The sequence below is a fragment of the Protopterus annectens genome, chromosome 4.part0 (assembly GCF_019279795.1).
Source record: "Protopterus annectens isolate FY-2018-M chromosome 4.part0, PAN1.0, whole genome shotgun sequence".
Classification (NCBI taxonomy): domain Eukaryota; kingdom Metazoa; phylum Chordata; order Ceratodontiformes; family Protopteridae; genus Protopterus; species Protopterus annectens.
The window spans coordinates 1,700,915,922-1,700,937,302 of NC_056733.1; the positions used below are offsets into that span (position 1 = coordinate 1,700,915,922).

At 40.9% G+C, this 21,381-nt stretch overlaps 1 protein-coding gene across 5 annotated transcripts in view; it reads right to left on the reverse strand.

Annotated features, from left to right (window-relative positions):
* The window catches only part of RMND5B (required for meiotic nuclear division 5 homolog B), a 993,687-nt gene that overhangs the window by 788,027 nt on the left and 184,279 nt on the right, over positions 1-21,381 (reverse strand). For all 5 annotated transcript variants that reach the window (XM_044069428.1, XM_044069429.1, XM_044069427.1 and 2 more), the window contains exon 3: positions 5,372-5,517. In XM_044069428.1, coding sequence (XP_043925363.1) covers positions 5,372-5,517 — 146 coding nt within the window. The remainder of the gene's footprint in view (positions 1-5,371; positions 5,518-21,381) is intronic.

Below are 21,381 nucleotides of genomic sequence, written 5' to 3' on the forward strand. Positions count from 1 at the left end.
GGGCAAGCCTGATTGTTTTGCTGAGACAGTAAATGAGGTATCTGAGACAAGTACCAAAGAGGGGAGTTGAGACATATTCCTTAGGATTGTGTACCAGTGTTGGCGAGGCCAGTCCGGGGCAATTATAACCATTTTTGTTTTTTTTTTTTGTCTGACCTTTAGTAGGACCTTGGGAAGAAGAGGCAGAGGAGGAAAGGTATAAACTGATAGGTTTTTCCAACTGAAGGATAGGGCATCCACTTTCCCTGCTTGTCTGTGATAAGTCCTTGTGCAGAATTTGTCCAGTTGATAATTCTGGGGAGGGGCAAATAGATCTATGTCCGGGCTCCCCCATTTCTTTGTTATCATGCTGAAGACTTGTGGATCCAGTTTCCACTAGTGAGGGTCAATAAGGTTTCTGCTTAGGTCATCTACCAGAGTATTCTGTTTTCCTGGCAGGAATTGAGCTTGAAGATGTACTTGGTAAGTCAAGGCTGTGCCCCACAATGCCATGGCTAGTCTGCAGAGGGGGTAGGATTGTGCACCCCCTGCTCATGTACAACATAACCGTGGTGTTGTCCGTCTTTATCAGTAGTTGTCCTGGATGAAATAAGTCCTTGAAGGCTGTCAGGGCATTCAGAACAGCTAACATCTCTTTCTGGCTGATATGCAGATGCATTTGTTTTGGGCTCCATATGCCCTGAATGCATCTCCCCACCAGATGGGCCCCTCATGCATAGTCTAATGCATCTGTAGTTAGGGTTTGGCTGGCAGGGGGTAGAGTGAAAGACCATCCCATGTTCTGGTGAGATGTCTCTGCCCACCAAAGAAACTCCTGTTTTAGGCAGGGAATGAGAGGAATCATTTTTTCCAGACTGCGACAATGTTGACTCCATAAAATTTTTAGGTACCACTGTAGTTTCCTCATATGCAGTCTTGCATATGGAATCAGTAGAATGTAGGATGCCATGAACCCCAAAGCCTGCAGAATTTGTCTTGCAGATAACTGGGTTTTTGTTGCCATCTGTTTGAAGTAAACAGTCAGTTGCCTTTGTTTGTCTGGCATAAGGTAAGCCATCTGGGCAGGTGTATTCAAGCTTGCACCCAGGAATGTTTATTTGTTGAGAGGGTACCAGTTGTGATTTCTTTTTGTTTATTGTGTACCCTAGGCATGTTAGAAGCCTTTTCACAAACGCCAGATGCTGAAAAAGAATGTCCTTGTTTTCTGTTTGAATGAGACAGTCATCCAAGTAAGGATAGATTTGTATACTTCTTTGTCTACAAAATGCAATTACTGATGCCAGGCACTTTGTAAAGACCCTGGGTGCAGTAGATAAGCCAAAAGGCAGTGCAGAGAATTGGTAATGCATAAAGCCAGCCTTGAAGCGGAGGTATCTTTTGCACGATTCCCTTACTGGGATATGCAGGTATGCTTCTTTTAAGTCTAGAGTCACTAGCCATGCGTTCTTGCCCGGCATGGGCAGAAGTTGCTGCAAAGTTAGCATTTTGAATTTTGGTATGTCCAAGAATGTGTTCAAAATTGATAAATCCAGTATTGGGTGCCAGGCCTTGTCTTTTCTGGGTACCAATAACAGTCTTGAGTAAAACCCTTGTCCTTTTTCCTGTTCTGGCACTGGCTGAACAGCCCCCATATCTATCAGGGATGTAACTTTTCTGTGCCTCTGCCCATTGATTTTGTGGCAGATCTGGCCAACCATTTGGAATTGGCAGAGTATGGAAATGAAATCTGTATCCCTGGGATACTATGTTTAATACCCACTTGTCCTGGGTTATTAACTGCCAATTTTGAGTAAGAAGTGCTAGTTTTCCCCCTAAGGGGGCTGCCAAAAGATAGGTGCTTGGTGATGGCAGAGGGATGTCATTGAGACTGTTTACTGTAGGGTTGCGCTTTATTTACTCCAGATTTGGAGGTAGATGCACCCCATTGCTTTGACCTGTAAGAATCCTGTGGTTGTTATCTAGAGCCCTTAGAGTGCCTGGATTTGCCCCGTGAAGCTCCGTCAGACACAGGAAAGGACCAATTTTTTGTAGGCCAGTGTCTATTGAAGCTTGGTGGCTGCACTTGTAAAAAGTCTTTTACAGTTTGCACAGACTTAGCTTTGTCTTCCATTTTCTTTAAAACCTCTTCTGCCTTATTACCAGAGTATCATGCTGTAAAGGTGCATCCACAATTTAGCTTTAACATGATCAGGCAAGTTTTGCTCCTTTAGCCAGGCATGCCTTCTAATCACAGATCCAGTAACTGCGGCCCTGCAGGAGGCCTCCAAGGAATCAAAACCACATTGCAAAGTATGCTTTCCAACTTGTTCTGCTGCATGCAATAATTCCTGTAATTCTTTATTTTCCACACATTCAGAAATCAACATTTTCTGTTTCAATAATCCCATAACATTCTGTTGATATTTAAGCATATGAAACTGGCAGTTTAAGGCCCTAATTGCCAAGTTTGCAGATGTATAAACCTTCTTTCCCAATCTATCCATCGCCCTGGAATCTCTATCAGAGGGGGTAGGATTCTTAGCTGGTGAGGCCTTTACACCTTTGGGACCCTGTGAGATAAGTTTCAGGGTCAGCAGCAGGGTTTCTGAATAAAAATTTGTGTGAATCAGGAACCTTCTAATATCCGTCTAGCTTGCTAGGAGCCAGAGGCAAGGAATCTGGTGTCACGCTTGATTCCGAAAACACATCATCAACAATGTCTAATACAGGAGGTATGGCTAAAGGCCTATGCTGAGGGAGAAGAAGGAAATCCCCTAAGCCTTTTTTGATTCTGAGAAATCTTGACTCTCCCAATGAAAATGTTCCCCTCAAAGTATGCAAGGTTTCTCCAAAGGAATAATCTTCAGGAAGGGATGCAGATGGGATGGATTCCTCTGCTTCTGAATCCTCATAGGGAGGTATAGAAAATTCCTGATCAGAAGAGGAATCATAAGAAATAGAAACCTGATCTGAAGATTCATAGTCAGTGTCTTGCCTAGGCCTCTTATCGGGGGGGTGCGAACCCCTGATTAAGGTAATTAGGTATTCAGCCATTTTGATCATCTGCTTTTTGGGCATAGAGGCCTGAGCACGTGGCTCATGCGTCGTTTTTTTAGCCTTAGAAGTTGCTTTTGTCTTTGTTTTTGAAGCTGGTGTCGGTTTTAAATAGAAATGCTGAGGCCTGAAGACACCCTCAGAAGCTGGTGCCTGCTCAGCGGCTCCGGACCCATCCAAGGGAGAGACATCCGCGGGTACAATACTTTGAGAATCTCGTGGCATGCCACATGGTCTTGGTAGAGGCCTGCGACTCGAAAGTAGCAGGTATCAGGGGCTGCGAAAGCACCTCACTGAGTACCGGTGAACCGGTGACTGGCTTAGGGGAAGCTTAGTCATCGGTTTTGGACCTCGACGGTCTGTCTCTGTCCTTTTCTTTGCGTTTTTTGTGAACTCCGGTAGTCGGATTGCTATCCGATGACATTTCAGGGTAGTTTAATCTGTTTCAAAAATATTCTGAAGCAAAGATATACCAACGCTTAATAGTGCATTGGTTAAATCTAGCACAAAACTGGCAGCGAGGCACATTATGATCTGGGCCTAGGCAAGGAATATAGTACAGATGAAAATCCTTATGAGGTATTTGCTTCCCACAAGTAATGCAATTATTAACTTTTACTGACATAGGTATGGAGCAAGAAAAAGTCTCGCCTAACAGGGTACTTAGCTTTCATTTTAGACTTTGGTTCTGAAACTCGAATTCTAAAATTTCAGGAGTCGGCCGACCGGCACTTGCGAACTGCTTCTGCTTCGGGCACCACACGGCAAGAAAGACTAAAGAAAATGGCGTCGGCTGCCTGTTTTATACCCCTGACGACCTGATGTCATGGAAGAGGAGACAGCAACCAAAGCAGGACCCAAGACTTTGATATTCAGGCCGACTGAGGGCAACCTGCCAGCAGATTACCCAAATGTAATGACTGCAACAGTGAAACACGAAGAACATCCAGTCTTCTTACTTATACGTGCACAGTTTTAGAAAAGAAATTGAAGTTTTTATTATCACTTCAATTAGCAATGTATAATTCAACATTCTTATTCCTAAAGCCAACAATACACATTGATAATGAAATGGCAAGATTCAGCAATACTTGGCTTGCAACTAATAACTTTATCATATTCCAACAAAAATAGACGGATAAACCGTGCTTACATTGGTTAAGGATTGCAGAGATGTGCTGTCAATCTCCCTACCTAATGGAGGTAAGAAAGAAAGAATACCAATGTTAACCTGAATGGTCCGTGGGAGCTAGTAACCAAAAAACCTAGGGGCTATATACACACACATCTATAAACAGATAAATATATATTTATATATACAAATACATACATGTATATATACAAAACTGACTAAAACATCAGCAAATAGGGCTAATAGCCCCTAGATTTTTCGGCTCGTTACTGTTTCATACATTTCCATCCATCTTTAAGAAAAATCCTCACTACTGTTTTTGAAAAGCTCCTCATTGTTTGGTGCCAACAAGTATAAAGAGACAGAGTCTTGTATTAGACTAAAGCAAACCTCCAGGGATGTTCCCTAACACTGGACAAACCCAGGGGGTTTGACCCATACAAAAGCATGCCCATTTTTTTCCTGATAAAAACAGCTCAACATCTGTATGTGACTATGAAAGAGCTCATCTGCCCAAGCTATTGCAAACAAAAGGACTTTACTATTCTAAATCTCCTGCAGTCTTCGTACTTTATTTCCGAGAAATTTTTAATCCAGCTGGTTTGTGACCTCCACAGATTGTGCCTTAGTATAAGGAACCATCTGGTCAGCTCCAATGCAAACCCAGAGGGAAACAGGATTATTAAGTAGGTATCAGAGGTTAACACAGATTAAGTCATTACCCCTGACCCAAAGGTTACTTGTGCCCATGGACCTTTGAGGTAACAATTGGCATTCTTTCTTTGGATATTGCAACAAAAAAGTTATTTACTCAACCCACCTCAAATCACGGAATGTTAAAAATGTCTGTCCCACTGTAGGCACCCAGTCAGTCTTAAACACAAGTAGACAGGGGACTTGCTCATCAGTAAGCACCTGCTGAAGGCTACATTGTAAAGAAAGGTATTCCAGAACAACATTCTGAAGGAAATTCTTCATTTAGGACTTAAGGATAGCTGCAGCATCATGACCATATTCCTTACTGAGCAGACATGGCAAACATTCCTTGCTTACTGTGCTTACAGTGGATTCCATTAGTGCATCATACAACTTCCCACTCTTGTCCTCAACAGCTGGCATCTTTGAGAACAGAGGCTTCAGTAGCAGTCTCTAGAAGAGAAACACCGTGTGAAGGAATGCCTATGCAGGAAATACAAAACTACTTACCCTGTCAATGGCCTTGCCAACTTTGGAAACACTGCCATGGATATCCTTGTGATCAGATGCCAACTTCTGAACAGTATCTTTCACTTTCTTGCAACACTGTGACATCACAAGTGAGAGAGTTCCAGAGAGCTCAGCTTCCTGCAAAGCTAAATAGATACACAGGAAGAATAACAGTCAGAATACTTTCCATGTTTCCTGAGTACAAGTAGAAATAGTTTTGTGGAGTACTTAAATAGTAACTGACGCATTCATTTCTTCATGTATTAAAATTTTGCATAAGATGAAAGGTTCTACATCACATGCTATTCTTTCCCCTTTACCCTAAATTGTGGCAACCAGTATAAAATGGTAATGTGACAAAAACTGAAAAATAACTATGTGCACTGCCAGACCGCGGTGGTACAGCAGTTAGCGTTGTTGCCTCACAGCAAGATGTTCTCCCGTTTGATTCTCGTCTGGAGTGCCTTCTGTGTGGAGTCTGCATGTCCTCCCTGCAGTCAAGTGACATTTAAAGACATGCAGGTAGGTGCGTGCGTAAATAGTTGTGCCTTCTTTGAAGGTTGGGTGTCGGGCTGGCAACTCAGCAACGTAAAAATCCACTGCCAATCATTAGCAGACTGGAGTTCCACTGTGGTAACCCCTTACTGGGAAAAGCTGAAAGACTGCCAGACATCAAACAGAGAAATTGGCAGCAAAAACAGCAAATGAGGGAGAGTGTGCTTAGAGAGAAAAAAATGCAGAATACATTATCATTCAGTGACTAACCTTACTGCAATACCAATGCATGTCAGTTTATTTCACTAGTGGTACAATACTTACCGTTTGTGCGAACGACTCAAAACACACTGAAGTTCTGTATCATTTTCAGCAGGCATTTAAGTGTGTGTGTGTGTGTGTGTGTGTGTGTGTGTGTGTGTGTGTGTGTGTGTGTGTGTGTGTGTGTGTGTGTGTTGCAAGTCCAAGGAACCGCTTTAAGCACAAATTTATAAAAACACTACAACTGGCAGCCAACACAGTCCCTCCAGGAAACAAGACTGTCTTGTAAAAGTCACAGACTGTAAGCCTCATTAACAGTCTAATTCCAGCTCTGCAGAGTAGGTGATTCTTCCAGATATATTCCTATAATTTAGCCCTAAAGGGGCTACTGCATTAGGCTCCTGCTTACCATTCTGAACCTCCACATGAGAAGCAAGCTTCTTGTCATGCTGTTGCGGGATCTATTTTTTGTACAACATTAAATTGGCTATCAGTGCCTTTTCAACTGTCTAATATAAAGCTTTCCTGACTAACACTGTGGGAACCTTTCATTTCCAATGCACATTTAAAAGCACAAAAACCTTAACAAAACTCAACATGTCAGAAAAATCGCAAATCCAACACAAAACCAGAGGTTTTGGATGAAGTGTTCTCAGACTTTAACAACCCATCCGAATTTCCATTGGCTAGGACAGGCCTCTGGGCAATTGCACAGTGAAAGGATTGGAGGGATAGTGCCTACCTTCACAGCTTTGTATTGTCACGGCTAGTTGGCAGTCAAGTCAGAACTTTAGTGCTGTGGATTATTATTGAGCTGTTGCCTCCTGTGCCAAGGGTACTGAGTTCAAATCTTTCCACCTTAATTTGTCTACTATTTGACCTTAATCAAGTCACTTAAAAAGACATTGCTTTGGGGCAATTGGGAATATAGGATAGGCTCCTTAATGGTTTCCTGGACTGCGTACCAAGTTGAAATGACTACCCAGTAATACTTCAGGGAAAAGAAAGATTTCTAAAAACTCTCTACAGCAGAATATCTCCTTTCTCTATGTTTAATCTTCTGCTGATGTACCACACAGTGAGCGATCCTTATCGTGACTGTCTTGGAATAACACTACCCTAAATATTCCTCTGAAGCACTGATATACAGAGTAAATTCTTTTTATCAGGAACCATTAACACAGGTTCAGAACACAGGATCTTTTTAGCAGTCCAAAAAAGTAGAATGATGCGATGACACCAGGCTTTCAGCCTAAAATGAACAATCTTTTATTTCAAAACAACATAAGCACTTTCACAGCTCTTGGTGCTTTTACAGATGTCAGTAGACAAATGCAGTCACACACACAGCAATTTATACAGCAAATCAATTAAGCAATGTGTTAAAAGAATACAAACAATGAGTGTAATAAAAATTTTAAAAATAAATAGATGAACTTAAAATCAACTAATGCACATAAGTATATGTAAAGCTCATGTAAAACGTGAGTGTGCCTGTAACAAAGGTTTAAGGGGAACTTTGTCATTTAGTCCTGAACCATAATCAGCCCTTAACCTAGCTATACACTTGCTCTCTAAACTTTCAGTGGCATTCCTAACATCACCCAGCTTCTTAGTAGCTGCTACCTGTGCTATAACCTGAAACTTAAAACAGTGTGTGTGAAGTGAGCGGCATGTTTAGAAAGAGCACTGCATTCAGTACCATTATTTATATGTCTTAAATGTTCTACTATACGTTTCTTCAATAGTCTTGTCCACATAGAAATTCATGCAGGCAGTGCAGCACGCTAAATAAACCACAGGAGAAGTTAAAGTAGCTTGAACATCAACACACATACTGTTTACCCTGATCTGGATGTATAAACATACCAGTAGTGTCAATATAACTGCAGCACTTACAAGTATGACATGGTCTAGTTCCTTTATAAGTGGAACCCATTTTATTCCTAGTAGTTTTACCATCAATAAACTGTTTTGGATAACAAAGCATCTGTTTTAAAGATAGTTTCTTCTTAGACTAAGTCACCGGTACCCTGCATTTGCCATCACTCAGTCTCTTGGGGTGAACTGAAGGTGGATTTGAAGAAAAGGGCCTGCCTCTACCTTCTCTAACATCAGATACTTTGTTCAATACTTGTACATTACACCTCTTGTAGCCCCTATCCACAAACTTATTCTCCAGGTCTTTCATTTCAGCCATAAAATTGCCATCACTGACATTCCACCTGAGACTCTTAAGTCCTTGCCCTTGTACTTTGTTATCAAATACATATTTGGGGTGCATGCTTGTTTGGTGTAAAAAGCTCTTCCTGTAAAAAGGTTTCCTGTACAGTGAAGTATCCATCTGTCCATTGCTTGAAACTCTGATAAGTACATCTAAGTAACTAATTTCCACTTTGGAATACTCAGCTGTAAATCTCAGAAATGTAGTACTAGCATTAATCTCTTCTATAAACTTAACCAACTTATCTCGTGTACCCTTCCAAATCAAAAATAAATCCTCCACAAAAGTCTGTAAAATAAAATGTGTTCGACATATGTATCAACCAAAATGTGCTTAAGTTCCCAGATAAGCATTATGAGATTGGCGTAACTGTTGGCATATGATGTGCCCATTGCTACTCCATTTATTTGCAAAAAATAAATTACCATCAAAAATAAATATATTGTTATTTATTTGAGTTCATTTTGTATAACATAATTCAGCCTTACCATCACTAAATATATGTTGTTCCATCAGATACTGGACCACCCATTCAATACCGAACATATTTGGTATAACTGTGAAGAGGGAACTTGCATCCAAAGTTACCAAGTACCATCCCTCTACATCAAATGTAGCCTGTGTAAACTCAAAGATCAATCAGAAATTGTCAAGAGTCACTCAGGACATGTGATTTGGTACTGACAAGTGGTCTAAAATGCTTTTCTAGAAAGATTGACAGACTCTGTACTCCATTTTCTACCAGAGACTATGGGTCTAAGTGATGGATTTTCAGGATCCTTGTGTAACTTGGGCAGGCCCTGTATAAAGGGAATCAAGGGATGTTGCACAAAAAATAATCAAACAAACTTCTATCAGCCCAGATGACATCATACAATTCAACTTGTCTTTAATACGAATTATCTTGTCGTTAACAAACAGTGCAATTTTACTATAAAAAGAATTGTCAGACAACATAACATTCATTTTGTCAGCATACCATGAAGAATCTAGAATTAAAATAAGCACCCCTTATCGGCAAGGCATATGCTTTGATCACACATTAAATGTTCAAGTGCTTCTTTCTCCCTAACAGTCTATTAGAAAAGTGTTTCCCCTTATTTGCAGAATCAAAGCCCTTATAAATTTCATCTAAACATATTTATTTGAATGCCTCAATAAGGGGATGTAAAGCAGGTGTGCAAGTGCTTGGCTTCCCAAAAACATATTCACTAGAAATAACTATGTTGTCTTTATACATATACTTTAACATTAAATTTCTAGTGAAAGTTTTCACATCAAAAATCATCTCAGTAATATCAGTACTCTGGGAAGGCACAAAAGAAAGACCCTCTGTAACAATGATAATTCTTCAGTACTCAGTACTTTACTAGACAAGTTAGAAATCAAGTCTTTTGCCAGTACCTGCTTATGCTTGGTGTTTCTACAGAGTCCTGATTCAACTTGCGTTTGTACCTTGTCCGACTCTGGGACCGCTGTCGTCTCTGCAGTTTTCTGGTGTATAGGTAAAGGAAATTCAAGCCATTAGCCTTGCATTGTTCACCAACAGCTTGAACAGTTTTATTCTGGTCATCAGGTTTTATTCTCAGCAGCTACAACAAAAGCTTTTCTCCTTGTTCCCATGTCTAAACCATTCACAAAAACACTGAAAATGCCAATGATGTCATCAGCAGCGCTGGTAGAAGCATGATTAGTCAATGTATCACAGACAGAAGTGGATGCTGAATTAGCTGACATCTGCTGAACAGAATCAGCATCGTTAACATTCACAGTTGACTGTTCCACAGTTTTCTGAACAGCATTAAACCCTGCTGTCCTTGGCCAAGAAAACGCGTCCTTTCAAAAATCATTTCTGTCTCTCTAGTTTCTTGATTTTAGTGCGCAGAAGTTTCTGTTCATAAAGACTAGCTACATCCAAAACAGTGCTAACAAATCTATCAACCAGTTCAACAGAAAACTGAACATGTATAACAGATGCACCCTTTTCAGTCTGCATAATTAAGTCTAGTTCTTCCTTCAAGGCACAGTCAAGGAGTAATTTAATAAATTTGAAACTCTGCTCCAGATTGAGTTTCTGCCACTCACCTAATAAAGTGGGATATGCAGTTCCTTGTGCTGGCATCTTCAAGACTAGACCCCTAGGAACAACACTGAATTTAAGACACATTTCCAGATGACAGTGTTGGCATTGTGTTCTCTTCAGTTTGTAAAGAACATTCTCTAGTTTAGAAATACCTTGTCGCAGTTGCAGAATATCAGTGTCAGTCTCAGTATCATCATACTCCAAAGACATACCATTCAGGGGATTCATGTCAGGATGTAAAAAGCATTGCAGCTTGTTATTCATAGAGATATTATTACATTTCTCAGTCTTTGAGGCAGGCACATAATCCAGTTCAATATTCCCTTCAGCCATGGCCACAGCACTGGTTCTATACAGCAATAACCAACAGGAAAAAACGACCAACCTGTGCTGTGTAAACAACTCAGAGTAAAGCAGTCCAAAAAAGTAGAATGATGAGATGACACCAGGCTCTCAGCATAAAACAAACAATCTTTTATTTTAAAACAACATAAGCACTTTCACAGATCTTGCTGCTTCTTCAGACGTCAGTATAAAAAAGCAGTCACACACACAACAATTTATACTTTATTACTATTTATAGCAATCAATCAAGCAATTATGTATTAAAAGAATACAAACAATGAATGTAATAAAAATTTAAAAAATAAAAGATGAACTTAAAATCAACTAATACACTTAAGTATATGTAAAGCTCATGTAAAAAGTGAGCGTGTCTATAACAAAGGTTTAAGGGGGACTTTATCAGTTAGTCCTGAATCATAATCAGCCCTTAACCTGGCTATCCACTTGCTCTCTAAACTTTCAGTGGCATTCCTAACATCACCCAGCCTCTTAGTAGCGGCTACCTGTGCTAAAACTTGAAACTTAAAACAGTGCGTGTGAAGTGAGCGGCATGTTTAGAAAGAGCACTGCATTCAGTACCACTATTTATATGTCTTAAATGTTCTACTATACGTTCCTTTAACTGTGTATCAGTCTTGCCTACATAGAACTTTGTGCAGGCAGTGCAGCACGCTAAATAAACTACATGAGAAGTACAAGTAGCCTGAATAGCAAACACATACTGTTTAGCCTGATCTGGATGTATAAACATACCAGTGGTGTCAATATATCTATAGCACTTACAAGTTATGACATGGTCTAGTTCCTTTATAAGTGGAACCCATTTTATTCCTAGTATTTTTACCATCAATAAACTGTTTTGGATAACAAAGCATCTGTTTTAAAGATCATTTCTTCTTAAAGATAGTTAGGTTGCTTTCACCCACTATTTTTTAAGATCATTATTTGTTATAAAGGGCCAATGTTTCCTTATAATATCCAAGACATACGCTGTAGTGTAAGAATAAGTCACTGGTACCCTACATTTGCCATCACTCAGTCTCTTGGGGTGAACTGAAGGTGGATTTGAAGAAAAGAAGGGCCTGCCTCCACTTTCTCTAACATCAGAAACTTTGTTCAATACTTGCTGTACATTGCATCTCCTGTAGACCCTATCCACTTAATCCACAATCATAATTCTAGACAGACAGACAACACGCGTACACACACACACAGTTTAGCACTATCATATTTTATTGGCACCCTTTTAGCCACACAAAGGGTAGTTTTAACGGGTGCAATATTGCTACAATTAGCAGCATAATGCCTTGCTATATGCCCTGTATTACAAGATTTAAAATTAACTCAGATAATAATTGTACAGACACTGGCAAATGCTTGGATGAGAGCTTGTTTCTTCCCCTTAGTGCAGACAAGTCAGTTTGTATGTTGCAAATTCACTTCATAAAAAAAGCCTTCTAACACAACTAACTGTTCAAAAGATAAAGGGACTACACTGAAGTACCAACTTCAAGTGGCTAGGGGACTGCCCATTTAAATGTATCTACAGCTAAAATTTACAAAACATTACTTAAACCATTCACATTCAATTCTAATCACAATCACAAAATATAAACTAAAAAATTAGCCATTTGTGACCTTACTGGTCCATCCATAAAAAATTGCCAGCTTGAGTATTTATGAGCCTCTGCTTCAGGTTAGACATAACTCATACCAAACCTTCATTCCACAACTTCGTACAGTTGTGCATCACTGTCTCCAAGATTCAAGCAGGTTATGAAAATGTCTCCAGTTAGACGTGATGACAATTCCTGTCCCATTCAGCAAGGGACAATCATTGCAGTCTTGCATACTTTTCAGACAGCAACAAGATATGCCTCAATTTTTCCACTCCAGTCTTCCTCAGAGGTGTGCTGGGTTTTGGGATATTCTCTGGGATGATTTAAGGTTTGTGACACTAACTGTTTCTGCAGGCTAAGAAGTCGGTCATTTCCTTCCTGCATACTAATTAGCAGTTTTTCAGTAGCTGTGACAGCTTTTACTAGGACCTGAATAATGTTTCCATTTTGGTTGTCAGCAATGGCAGTGGCAGTACAGTCACAGTTCGATCACAGGAGTAGCATCATATGCAGACTTAGAGGCCATTCTTTACTAACAACCTTTCTACTTGCTATGAGAATTCTTTTGTTTGGTGCAACAAAAAACAATTTCAAATCAGTCTTTCACCAACAATCATGACAGTACCTTCCTTATTCACACAACATTGTAAAAACAAAAGTTATGTACTTATGATAATGATATAAACTTGATGACCCCTTACACTTAACTTTTAAGTTAATCACCCTTCTGGGGGAGCAAAGCGGCAATCTTCACAATATGTCTCCGGCAATCAAGCTCTCCTATCTCCCATAATGCCATACATTTCCTTCATTGCTTCAGATAGAGTCTGCCATAAATGAGATATCCAGGTAATGGACAACACACAACCAGGATTAAGGTTTCAAGTTATGTCTACTAAGTTACACCAGAAAGGTGTCGATTTGCATGGAGGTTGGTGGGCAGGACATAACAAAACATGCAGAGGGGCAACAAGAATCCATCATATAACTTTTATATCTTACATTGTCCAATATATCATTTTCGATGGTTAGGATGGATTACCCAACATGGCAAGATAATGAGTGATGGACCAAAAACAGTTGTAGACCTTGATACAAGATCAAGTTTGCAATGAAAGTATGCATTGTTGAGCAAGTTGCTGCAGCGCAGACCTTATGCATGGCAGAGTGTTTGAAAACTGTTATACAGGTAGAAAAGAATCCAGCAGAATGTGCTCTGGGTTTAGTAGATGTAAAACCTTTGGAAGAGTAAACAAAGGAAAAGCCATCCATGTAATCACAGAAACTTTTGTTCCTAGTTTAGCTTTAAAGCAACGGAAGACTTGGTTGCATTTGGACTTTCTTCTAGGAAGACAAAATATTCGTTGACAATGCACAGTGACAGTATGGAGCCAGTACTCATGTTAATACGACTTGGGAAGAAAACAGGTAAATGAATAAGAATTGATTAAATATGGTCTCTGAGGCTGCTTTAAGACAAAGGAAGACTATGACACAAGAAAAAATTGATTGTTGAAAATCAGGTAGAGCTGTTTGCAAGACAAGGCATGCAATTCATAAATCCTCTTCTCAGAAGTTAACTATAAAGTTTTTCATGAAAGATACTTCAGTGAAGATTTAATGTGAGATCTTATGAAGGGGTAGAATCTACAATGATGGCCTCAGGAGACAGGTTTCCTTTAAAAAGGCTTTGCAAATCTTACAAAAGGCTATGGAGGTAGCGTTCAGACATGGGTGAGGAGTCTGAAATTACTCTAAGCCAGACTGATTCTGTTATTCCATGATTAAAATGCCCTGCTAAGATTTGTAGAAGAGAAGGAACTGGAGCAAAGAATGGATATAAACCTTTATCAAAGGCACACAGAGGGTCTCTCTTCCATTTGCTTTTGTACAGCTTTCTAGAAGATTGCTTTTGAGAACCAATCAGTGAAGATCTATACAACTCTCAAAGATAAGGTGGGGTCACTGTCCATCACTGGAATTAGAGAAGCTTGAGATCAGCTTGAGGGACATGATGTCTACATGAGGCTTGCTGGATGAGTGAAATAAAAGATACAGCGGTGGATCCAGAGACCATGGAGGTCAGGTCAGAGGAGTCAAAAGTTTGGGGAACTATATTTGTCTGGGTCAAAAAAGGACAATGAGAATGGCTGTTGCCTCCTGTAAGAACTTCATGAGAGAAAGAGGAAGGAAGAAAGGCATACACAAGTCCAAGTAGGTACAGATGGACCAGAGTGTTCCTTAATGACTATACTCGTGGAGGAATAAAAGCAAAATCTCCACTGTATTTTGTGTTCTGGGGAGTGCCAAGCAAATCATAGCAAGGCTGGCCTCTGCAGCTGAATATTTCAGGTGCCACTGCAGGTTGAGGGACCACTCCTGGCACCAAAATGGAACTACTAAGTCTGCACAACAGAAGACAGGAACAACTTAGAACATGTGCTGCTATAAAAAAATGCTGGAATGATGAGGCTCCCTGACATTCTCATGGCCTTCAGACAGTGGATAAGACAGGGATCTCCCTTGCTCGATGATGTAGCATATCAATGAATGAAGTATTATGTGTGGATGGAGATCACACCCTTGAGAAGGAAGTCCTAAAGTGCTGCAACGCTAGCAGCACTAAGTGTCTAACATGTGAAAAGTGAGAGAACCTGGGGGAATGTCTACTTTAAAGGTGTCCTTTACCTGTTGTCTCAGGGAGATCAGCCTTGACTCTGATAATTTTGCAACTCTGTTTGTAGTATGTTGATAACATACTACTAAGACTAATGACCGGGTAGATTCTAAGATGATTTGTCAAAGTATATTGAGATATCAAAGGACCAGGACTAAATCTACCAAGAAGAAAGCATCCTTTGTGTTTGCACTTAGGAGCCAGTCATCTAGGTGTGGGAAAGTACAGTTGTGTACACTTACCATAAATGTAGATGTTTGAGTGTATTCACTGTTGCAGTCATTACATTTGGGTAATCTGCTGGCAGGTTGCCCTCAGTCACACTGAATAACAAAGTCTTGGGCCCTGCGTCGGTTGCTGTCTCCTCTTTCCATGACGTCAGGTCATCAGGGGTATAAAACATGCAGCCGACGCCATTTTAATCAGTTTTCCTGCCCCAGATGTCAGGTGCCCCCCAAATGGGGAGCAAAAATATATATAAATAAACTGCAAATATATAAATGCACCTTAGAAACAAAAATCTACCTTCAACTACAAGCAAATACACCACAAAGGCTTTTGAGTATAGTGAAGGAAAGAAAAGGTATAGAAAGGGGGATAGCGGGTGGGTAACCTGGACTGCAACAGTGAATACACTCGAACATCTACATTTATGGTAAGTGTACACAACTGTACTATGTTCTTCATGTTTCACTGTTGCAGTCATTACATTTGGGTAGAATCCCAAAGCTATGGATGGGAGGATGGAACTAAACAGCATTAGGGGCAGCTATAAAGCCCTGCAGGACTGCAGTGGCAAAGGACTGCAGTGGATTTAGAGAAGAGAGGTAAATGATAATGCTTTGTGAACGTATGAACTGAGCTCCAAGTGGCAGCTTCTAGAATGTCTTTGGTTGAGACCCCTCTGAGGAACACTGCTGAAGTAGAGGCAGCCCTCGTGGAATGGGATCTGATCCCCTTGGGCACAGGTTTACCATGGTGCAAATAGCAGAAACGAATGCAGCGGCTTATCCATTTAGAAATAGTCTGCTTTGAAATAGCCTTCCCCTCTGCTCCTGCAGCAAATGATACCAGTAGTTGCTCAGACTTCCTTAGAGATTTTATCCAGTTTAAGTATAATCTTAGTTGTCTGTGTACATCCAATGAATGCAGAATCTGCTCCCCCTTGTTCTGCGGATTTGGGAAAAATGTTGGCAGGTGAATGGTCTGGTTAAGATCCAAACTGGATACCACCTTAGGCATAAAAGAAGGACTGGTCCTGTGGGCCACCCTGTCCGGGTAAAATATAATGAAAGGCTCCACTGCCATGAGGGCCTGTAGTTCTGAAACCCTTCTTGCTTAAGTGACTGCCAAAAGAAATGCTGTCTTCCAAGATAGAAATTTTATACCCGCAGTAGCTGCTGGTTCAAAAGGAGGCAGGGTGAGTTTTTCCAGCACAAAATTGTGGTCCCATGCAGGAGCTGGTGTTCTCCTGGGAGGCCTAATTTTTTGGCCCCTCTGAGATACTGTTTAAGCAGTGGATGAGAAAAGAGGGGAGGCTCTGTGTTGTAATGAGACAAGATAGCAGAGGCATGGACTTTTATTTGTGCTTTTTTGAGTTCTTTAATTAATGGTAACAATTTTCTTTTTGTTATTACTAGTGGAGAATAGTCATTGTCAAAATGAATGGTGTTGCGATTTAATTTAATTGGTGCTTTTGCCCAGGCTGTTTTAAGTACTAGTTCTTTGTCATATGTTGATAAAAATCTCACTATTTCGGATTTAGATTAATTATTCTTACTTGTTTTGGATGTAGTAAAGGATCTATGTGCCCTCTCAATGCCATAGGGCAAGGATTCTGGCAGGTCTAAGACTTCTTGTATCCAAGATGTTAGGAATTTGGGTAGTTTATTACCTTTTATGTTATCTGGTAAGCCAACTATTCTGATATTGTTCCTGCGTGACCGGTTCTACAAATCATCCACTTTAGATTGTAAAAATGTATTTTGCTTCATTAAGTATTCTATATTGGTCTCATCTTTAAGTACTCTACTGTCAATGTCATTAAGTGCTATTTCAATACCTGACACTTGTATTTGTAGATCTTCATGAATCTTTTCCATTTGTTTTGTACAGTCTTTTTTAAATGTATCCAGTTTTAGATCCATTTTATCCAGTTTGGCAGATAAATCCTGTAAGTCGGTTAGTAATGATTGTAAATCCTTTTTGAGAAAGGTTTCCTGATGTGCTGATTTTGAAGTAGCCATTCGACTGTTGGTGAAGACATAATAAATCCAAAGTATTTTTGACAGGAAAATCAATTTTTATATGAGGTCGTAGATCTCATTAAGTAGATTTAGTTGATGAAGAAATTAACCTTCTCACATAACTTTTGGCCAATAATTCCAGTCATACAAATATTTTATAGACAGAGCTGAATAGAACTGCTGCTATTCAGAGCACATCTTGGCCACCGTTCAGATATTCTTTGAGGTTTAGTCCTGTCCAAGTAGAATCTAAGTTCCCTGTGCACATCCAAGGAATGCAGAATCCATTCCCCTTTGTTCGGTGGATTGGGAAAGAAGGTTGGCAAACGAATGGACTGATTAAGAGCCACACTGGATACCACCTTGGGCATGAAGGATGGATTGGTTCTGAGTGACACCCTGTCCGCATGAAAGATGATGAAAGGCTCCACTGCCATAAGGGCCTGCAATTCAGATACCCTTCTAGCTGAAGTGATTGCTAAAAGGAAAGCTGTTTTCCAAGAAAGAAATTTTAAGTCTGCAGTAGCAGCTGGCTCGAAAGGAGGTAGAGTGACTTTCTCCAATACAAAGTTAAGGTCCCAGGCTGGGGTTGGAGCTCTCCTGGGTGGTCTCAAATTTCTGGCCCCTCTGAGGTACTGCTTGAGCAGTGGATGAAAGAAGAGGGGAGGTTCTGTGTTATAATGATCTGAAATGGCTGAGGCGTGCATTTTAATGGAGGAAAAAGACAGGCCCTTGTGAAGCATCTCAGTTAAGTATTGTAAAATATGAGGTAAATTGGGCACTGCTGTGCTCATCCCTTGAGATTGGTTCCAGGCACAGAATCTTTTCCATTTTTCAGCATAAGATTTTCTAGTACTAGGCCTCCTTGCCTCTAAGATGACATCCATCACAGGTTTGCTAAGGGGTGGTAAGGGAGAGTTTAAGTAATTAGCCAGGCTGCAAGGTTCAGTGCTGGAAGCGGAAGGTGCAGAATCTGGTTCTCCTGCTGAGACAGCAGGGAAGGAGGCAGGTGCCATGGAGATAACCATGAAACACTGCGCAGGAGGGGGTACCAGTGTTGGTACGGCCAGTCTGGAGCAATCAAAATCATCCTTGGTTTGTCGTGTTTGACTTTTAGTAGTATTTTGGAGAGTAGAGGCAGCGGGGGGAAGGCATAGACTGATAGGTTTTTCCAGCTGAAGGACAGAGCATCCACTTTCCAGGCTTGTTTGTGGGGAGTCCTTGTGCAAAATTTGTCCAATTGATAGTTCTGGGGGGGGGGGGGGACAGGTCTATATCTGGGCTCCCCCATTCGCTTGTCAACATGTTGAAAATCCTTGGTTCCAGTTTCCACTCGTGAGGGTCCATGAGGTTTCTGCTTAGTCCGTCTGCCAGTGTATTTAATTTTCCTGGCAGGAATTGAGCTTGTAGGTGGCACTTGGTAGCTCAAGGCTGTGTTCCACAATGCCATGGCTAGTCTGCAGAGGGGGTAAGAATGTGTACCCCCCTGCTTATGTACCACATAACAGTGGTGTTGTCCTTCTACCATTAGTTGTCCTGGAAGAATGTAGTCCTTAAAGGCTGTCAGAGCATTCTATACAGTTAACATTTCTTTTTGATTGATATGCAGGTACATTTGACTTGGGTTCCATTTGCCCTGACTACACTTCCCTGCCAGGTGAGCCCCCCATGCATAGTCAGATGCATCTCTTGTTAGGTTTTGGGCAGCAGGGGGTGGTGTGACAGGTAGTCCCTTGTTTTGGTGGCAGGCCTCTGCCCACCAAAGGAACTCTAGGTGTAGGCAAGGTATGATAAGAATCATTGTTTCTAGGCTGTGAGAATGCTGACTCCAGAGGCTTTTTAGATACCACTGTAGTTTCCTCATATGCAGTCTTGCATATGGAATTAGAAAAATGCAGGAGGCCATGAACCCCAAGGCTTGCAGTATTTGTCTTGCAGATAGCAGGGTTTTTGTGGCCACTTGTTTGAAGTAGGTTGTCAAATGAATTTGCTTTTCTGGTGTGAGGTAAGCCATCTGAGAAGTTGTATTCAAGCTTGCTCCCAGGAATGTAATCTGTTGACAGGGTACCAGTTGTGATTTCTTTTCATTTATGGTGTACCCCAGACAAGTTAGAACCCTTTTTACAAACGCCAGATGATTCAAAAGTATGTCCTGGCTTTATGCCTGAATTAGACAATCGTACAGGTATGGGTATATTTGAATACTTCTTTGCCTATAAAATGCAATAACTGGAACTAGGCACTTTGTGAATACCCAGGGCGCAGTAGATAAGCCAAAGGGCAGTGCAGAGAACTGATAGTGTGTGTAGCCTGCTTTGAAGCATAGGTATCTTCTGCATGATTCCCTGATTGGGATGTGCAGGTATGCTTCTTTTAAATCTAGTGTTGCCAACCAGGTGTCTTTGCCTAGCATAGGAAGTAATTGGTGAAGAGTCAGCATCTTGAATTTTGGAATCTCCAGAAAGGTGTTTAGAGTAGACCGGTCCAGGACTGGACACCATGATTTGTCTTTTCTGGGTACCAAGAAAAGTCTGGAGTAGAATCCTTGTCCCTTTTCCTCTTCTGGTACCAGCTGAATAGCCCCCATGCTTAAGAGAGAAAGTACTTGCTTTTGAGCCTCTGCCCACTAAACTGGAGGCAGGTCTGGCCACCTGTTTGGTGCTGGCAACGGGTGGAAATGAAATTTGTATCCCCGGGACACTATATTTAAAACCCATTTGTCCTGGGTTATGAGTTCCCAGTTCTTTGCATGAAGAGCAATCTTCCCCTCAAAGGGGTGGCTAAAAGGTAAGTGCTTGGTAATTTTAAAAGGAAGTCATTGAGATCGTTTACCATAGGGGGTGTCTTATTTCCAGATTTGCAAGTGGAGGCCCCCCATTGCTTAGATCTGAGAGTCCCCTGGGAATGAAACCTGGTGCTTTTGATGTATCTGGGTTTGGCTTGAGAGGATCTGGAAGGAGCTGGAAAAAAAACAATTCTTAGCAGGCCAGTGCCTACTAAATCTTGGAGGTTGCACTTGCAAGAAATCTTTAACAGTTTGAATAGATTTAACTTTATCTTCCATCTTTGTTGGAACTTCTTCAGCCTTATTGCCAAACAGGTGGCCCTAATTTAAAGGAGCATCCAACAATTTCACTTTAACATGATCGGCAAATATTGCTCTTTAAACCAAGCATGCCTTCTAAGCACAGAACCAGTAAAGTACAGTTGTGTACACTTACCATAAATGTAGATGTTCGAGTGTATTCACTGTTGCAGTCATTGCATTTGGGTAATCTGCTGGCAGGTTGCCCTCAGTCGGCCTGAATAACAAAGTCTTGGGTCCTGTGTCGGTTGCCGTCTCCTCTTCCATGACGTCAGGTCATCAGGGGTATAAAACATGCAGCCGACACCATCTTAATCAGTTTTTCTTGCCCCAGGTGCCCCCCAAATGGGGAGCAAATTATATATCTATATATATATATATATATATATATATATATATATATATATATATATATATATATATGTGTGTGTGTGTGTGTGTGTGCGCATGTATTTTAGAACACAAAATCTTTACCTCCAACTAAAAACAAATACACCACAAAGGCTTTTGAGCATACTGAAGGAAAGAAGAGGTATAATAATAGAGAAGAAAGGGGGCTGGTGGGTGGGTAACCCGGACTGCAACAGTGAATACACTTGAACGTCTACATTTATGGTAAGTGTACACAACTGTACTAGGTTCTTTGTGTTTCACTGTTGCAGTCATTACATTTGGGTAGAATCCCAAAGTTATGGATGGGAGGATGGAATTATACAGCATTAGGAGCAGCTATAAGGCCCTGCAGGAGAGCAGTGGCAAAGCCTGCCCTGGATTTAGAAAAGAGCGGTAAATGGTAATGCTTTGTGAACGTATGAACTGAGCTTCAAGTAGCAGCTTCTAGAATGTCTCTGGTAGGAACCCCTCTGAGAAAGGCTGCAGAAGTAGATGCAGCCCTGGTGGAATGGGATCTGATCCCCTTGAGTACAGGTTTACCATGGTGCATGTAGCAGAAACGAATACAATGGCTTATCCATT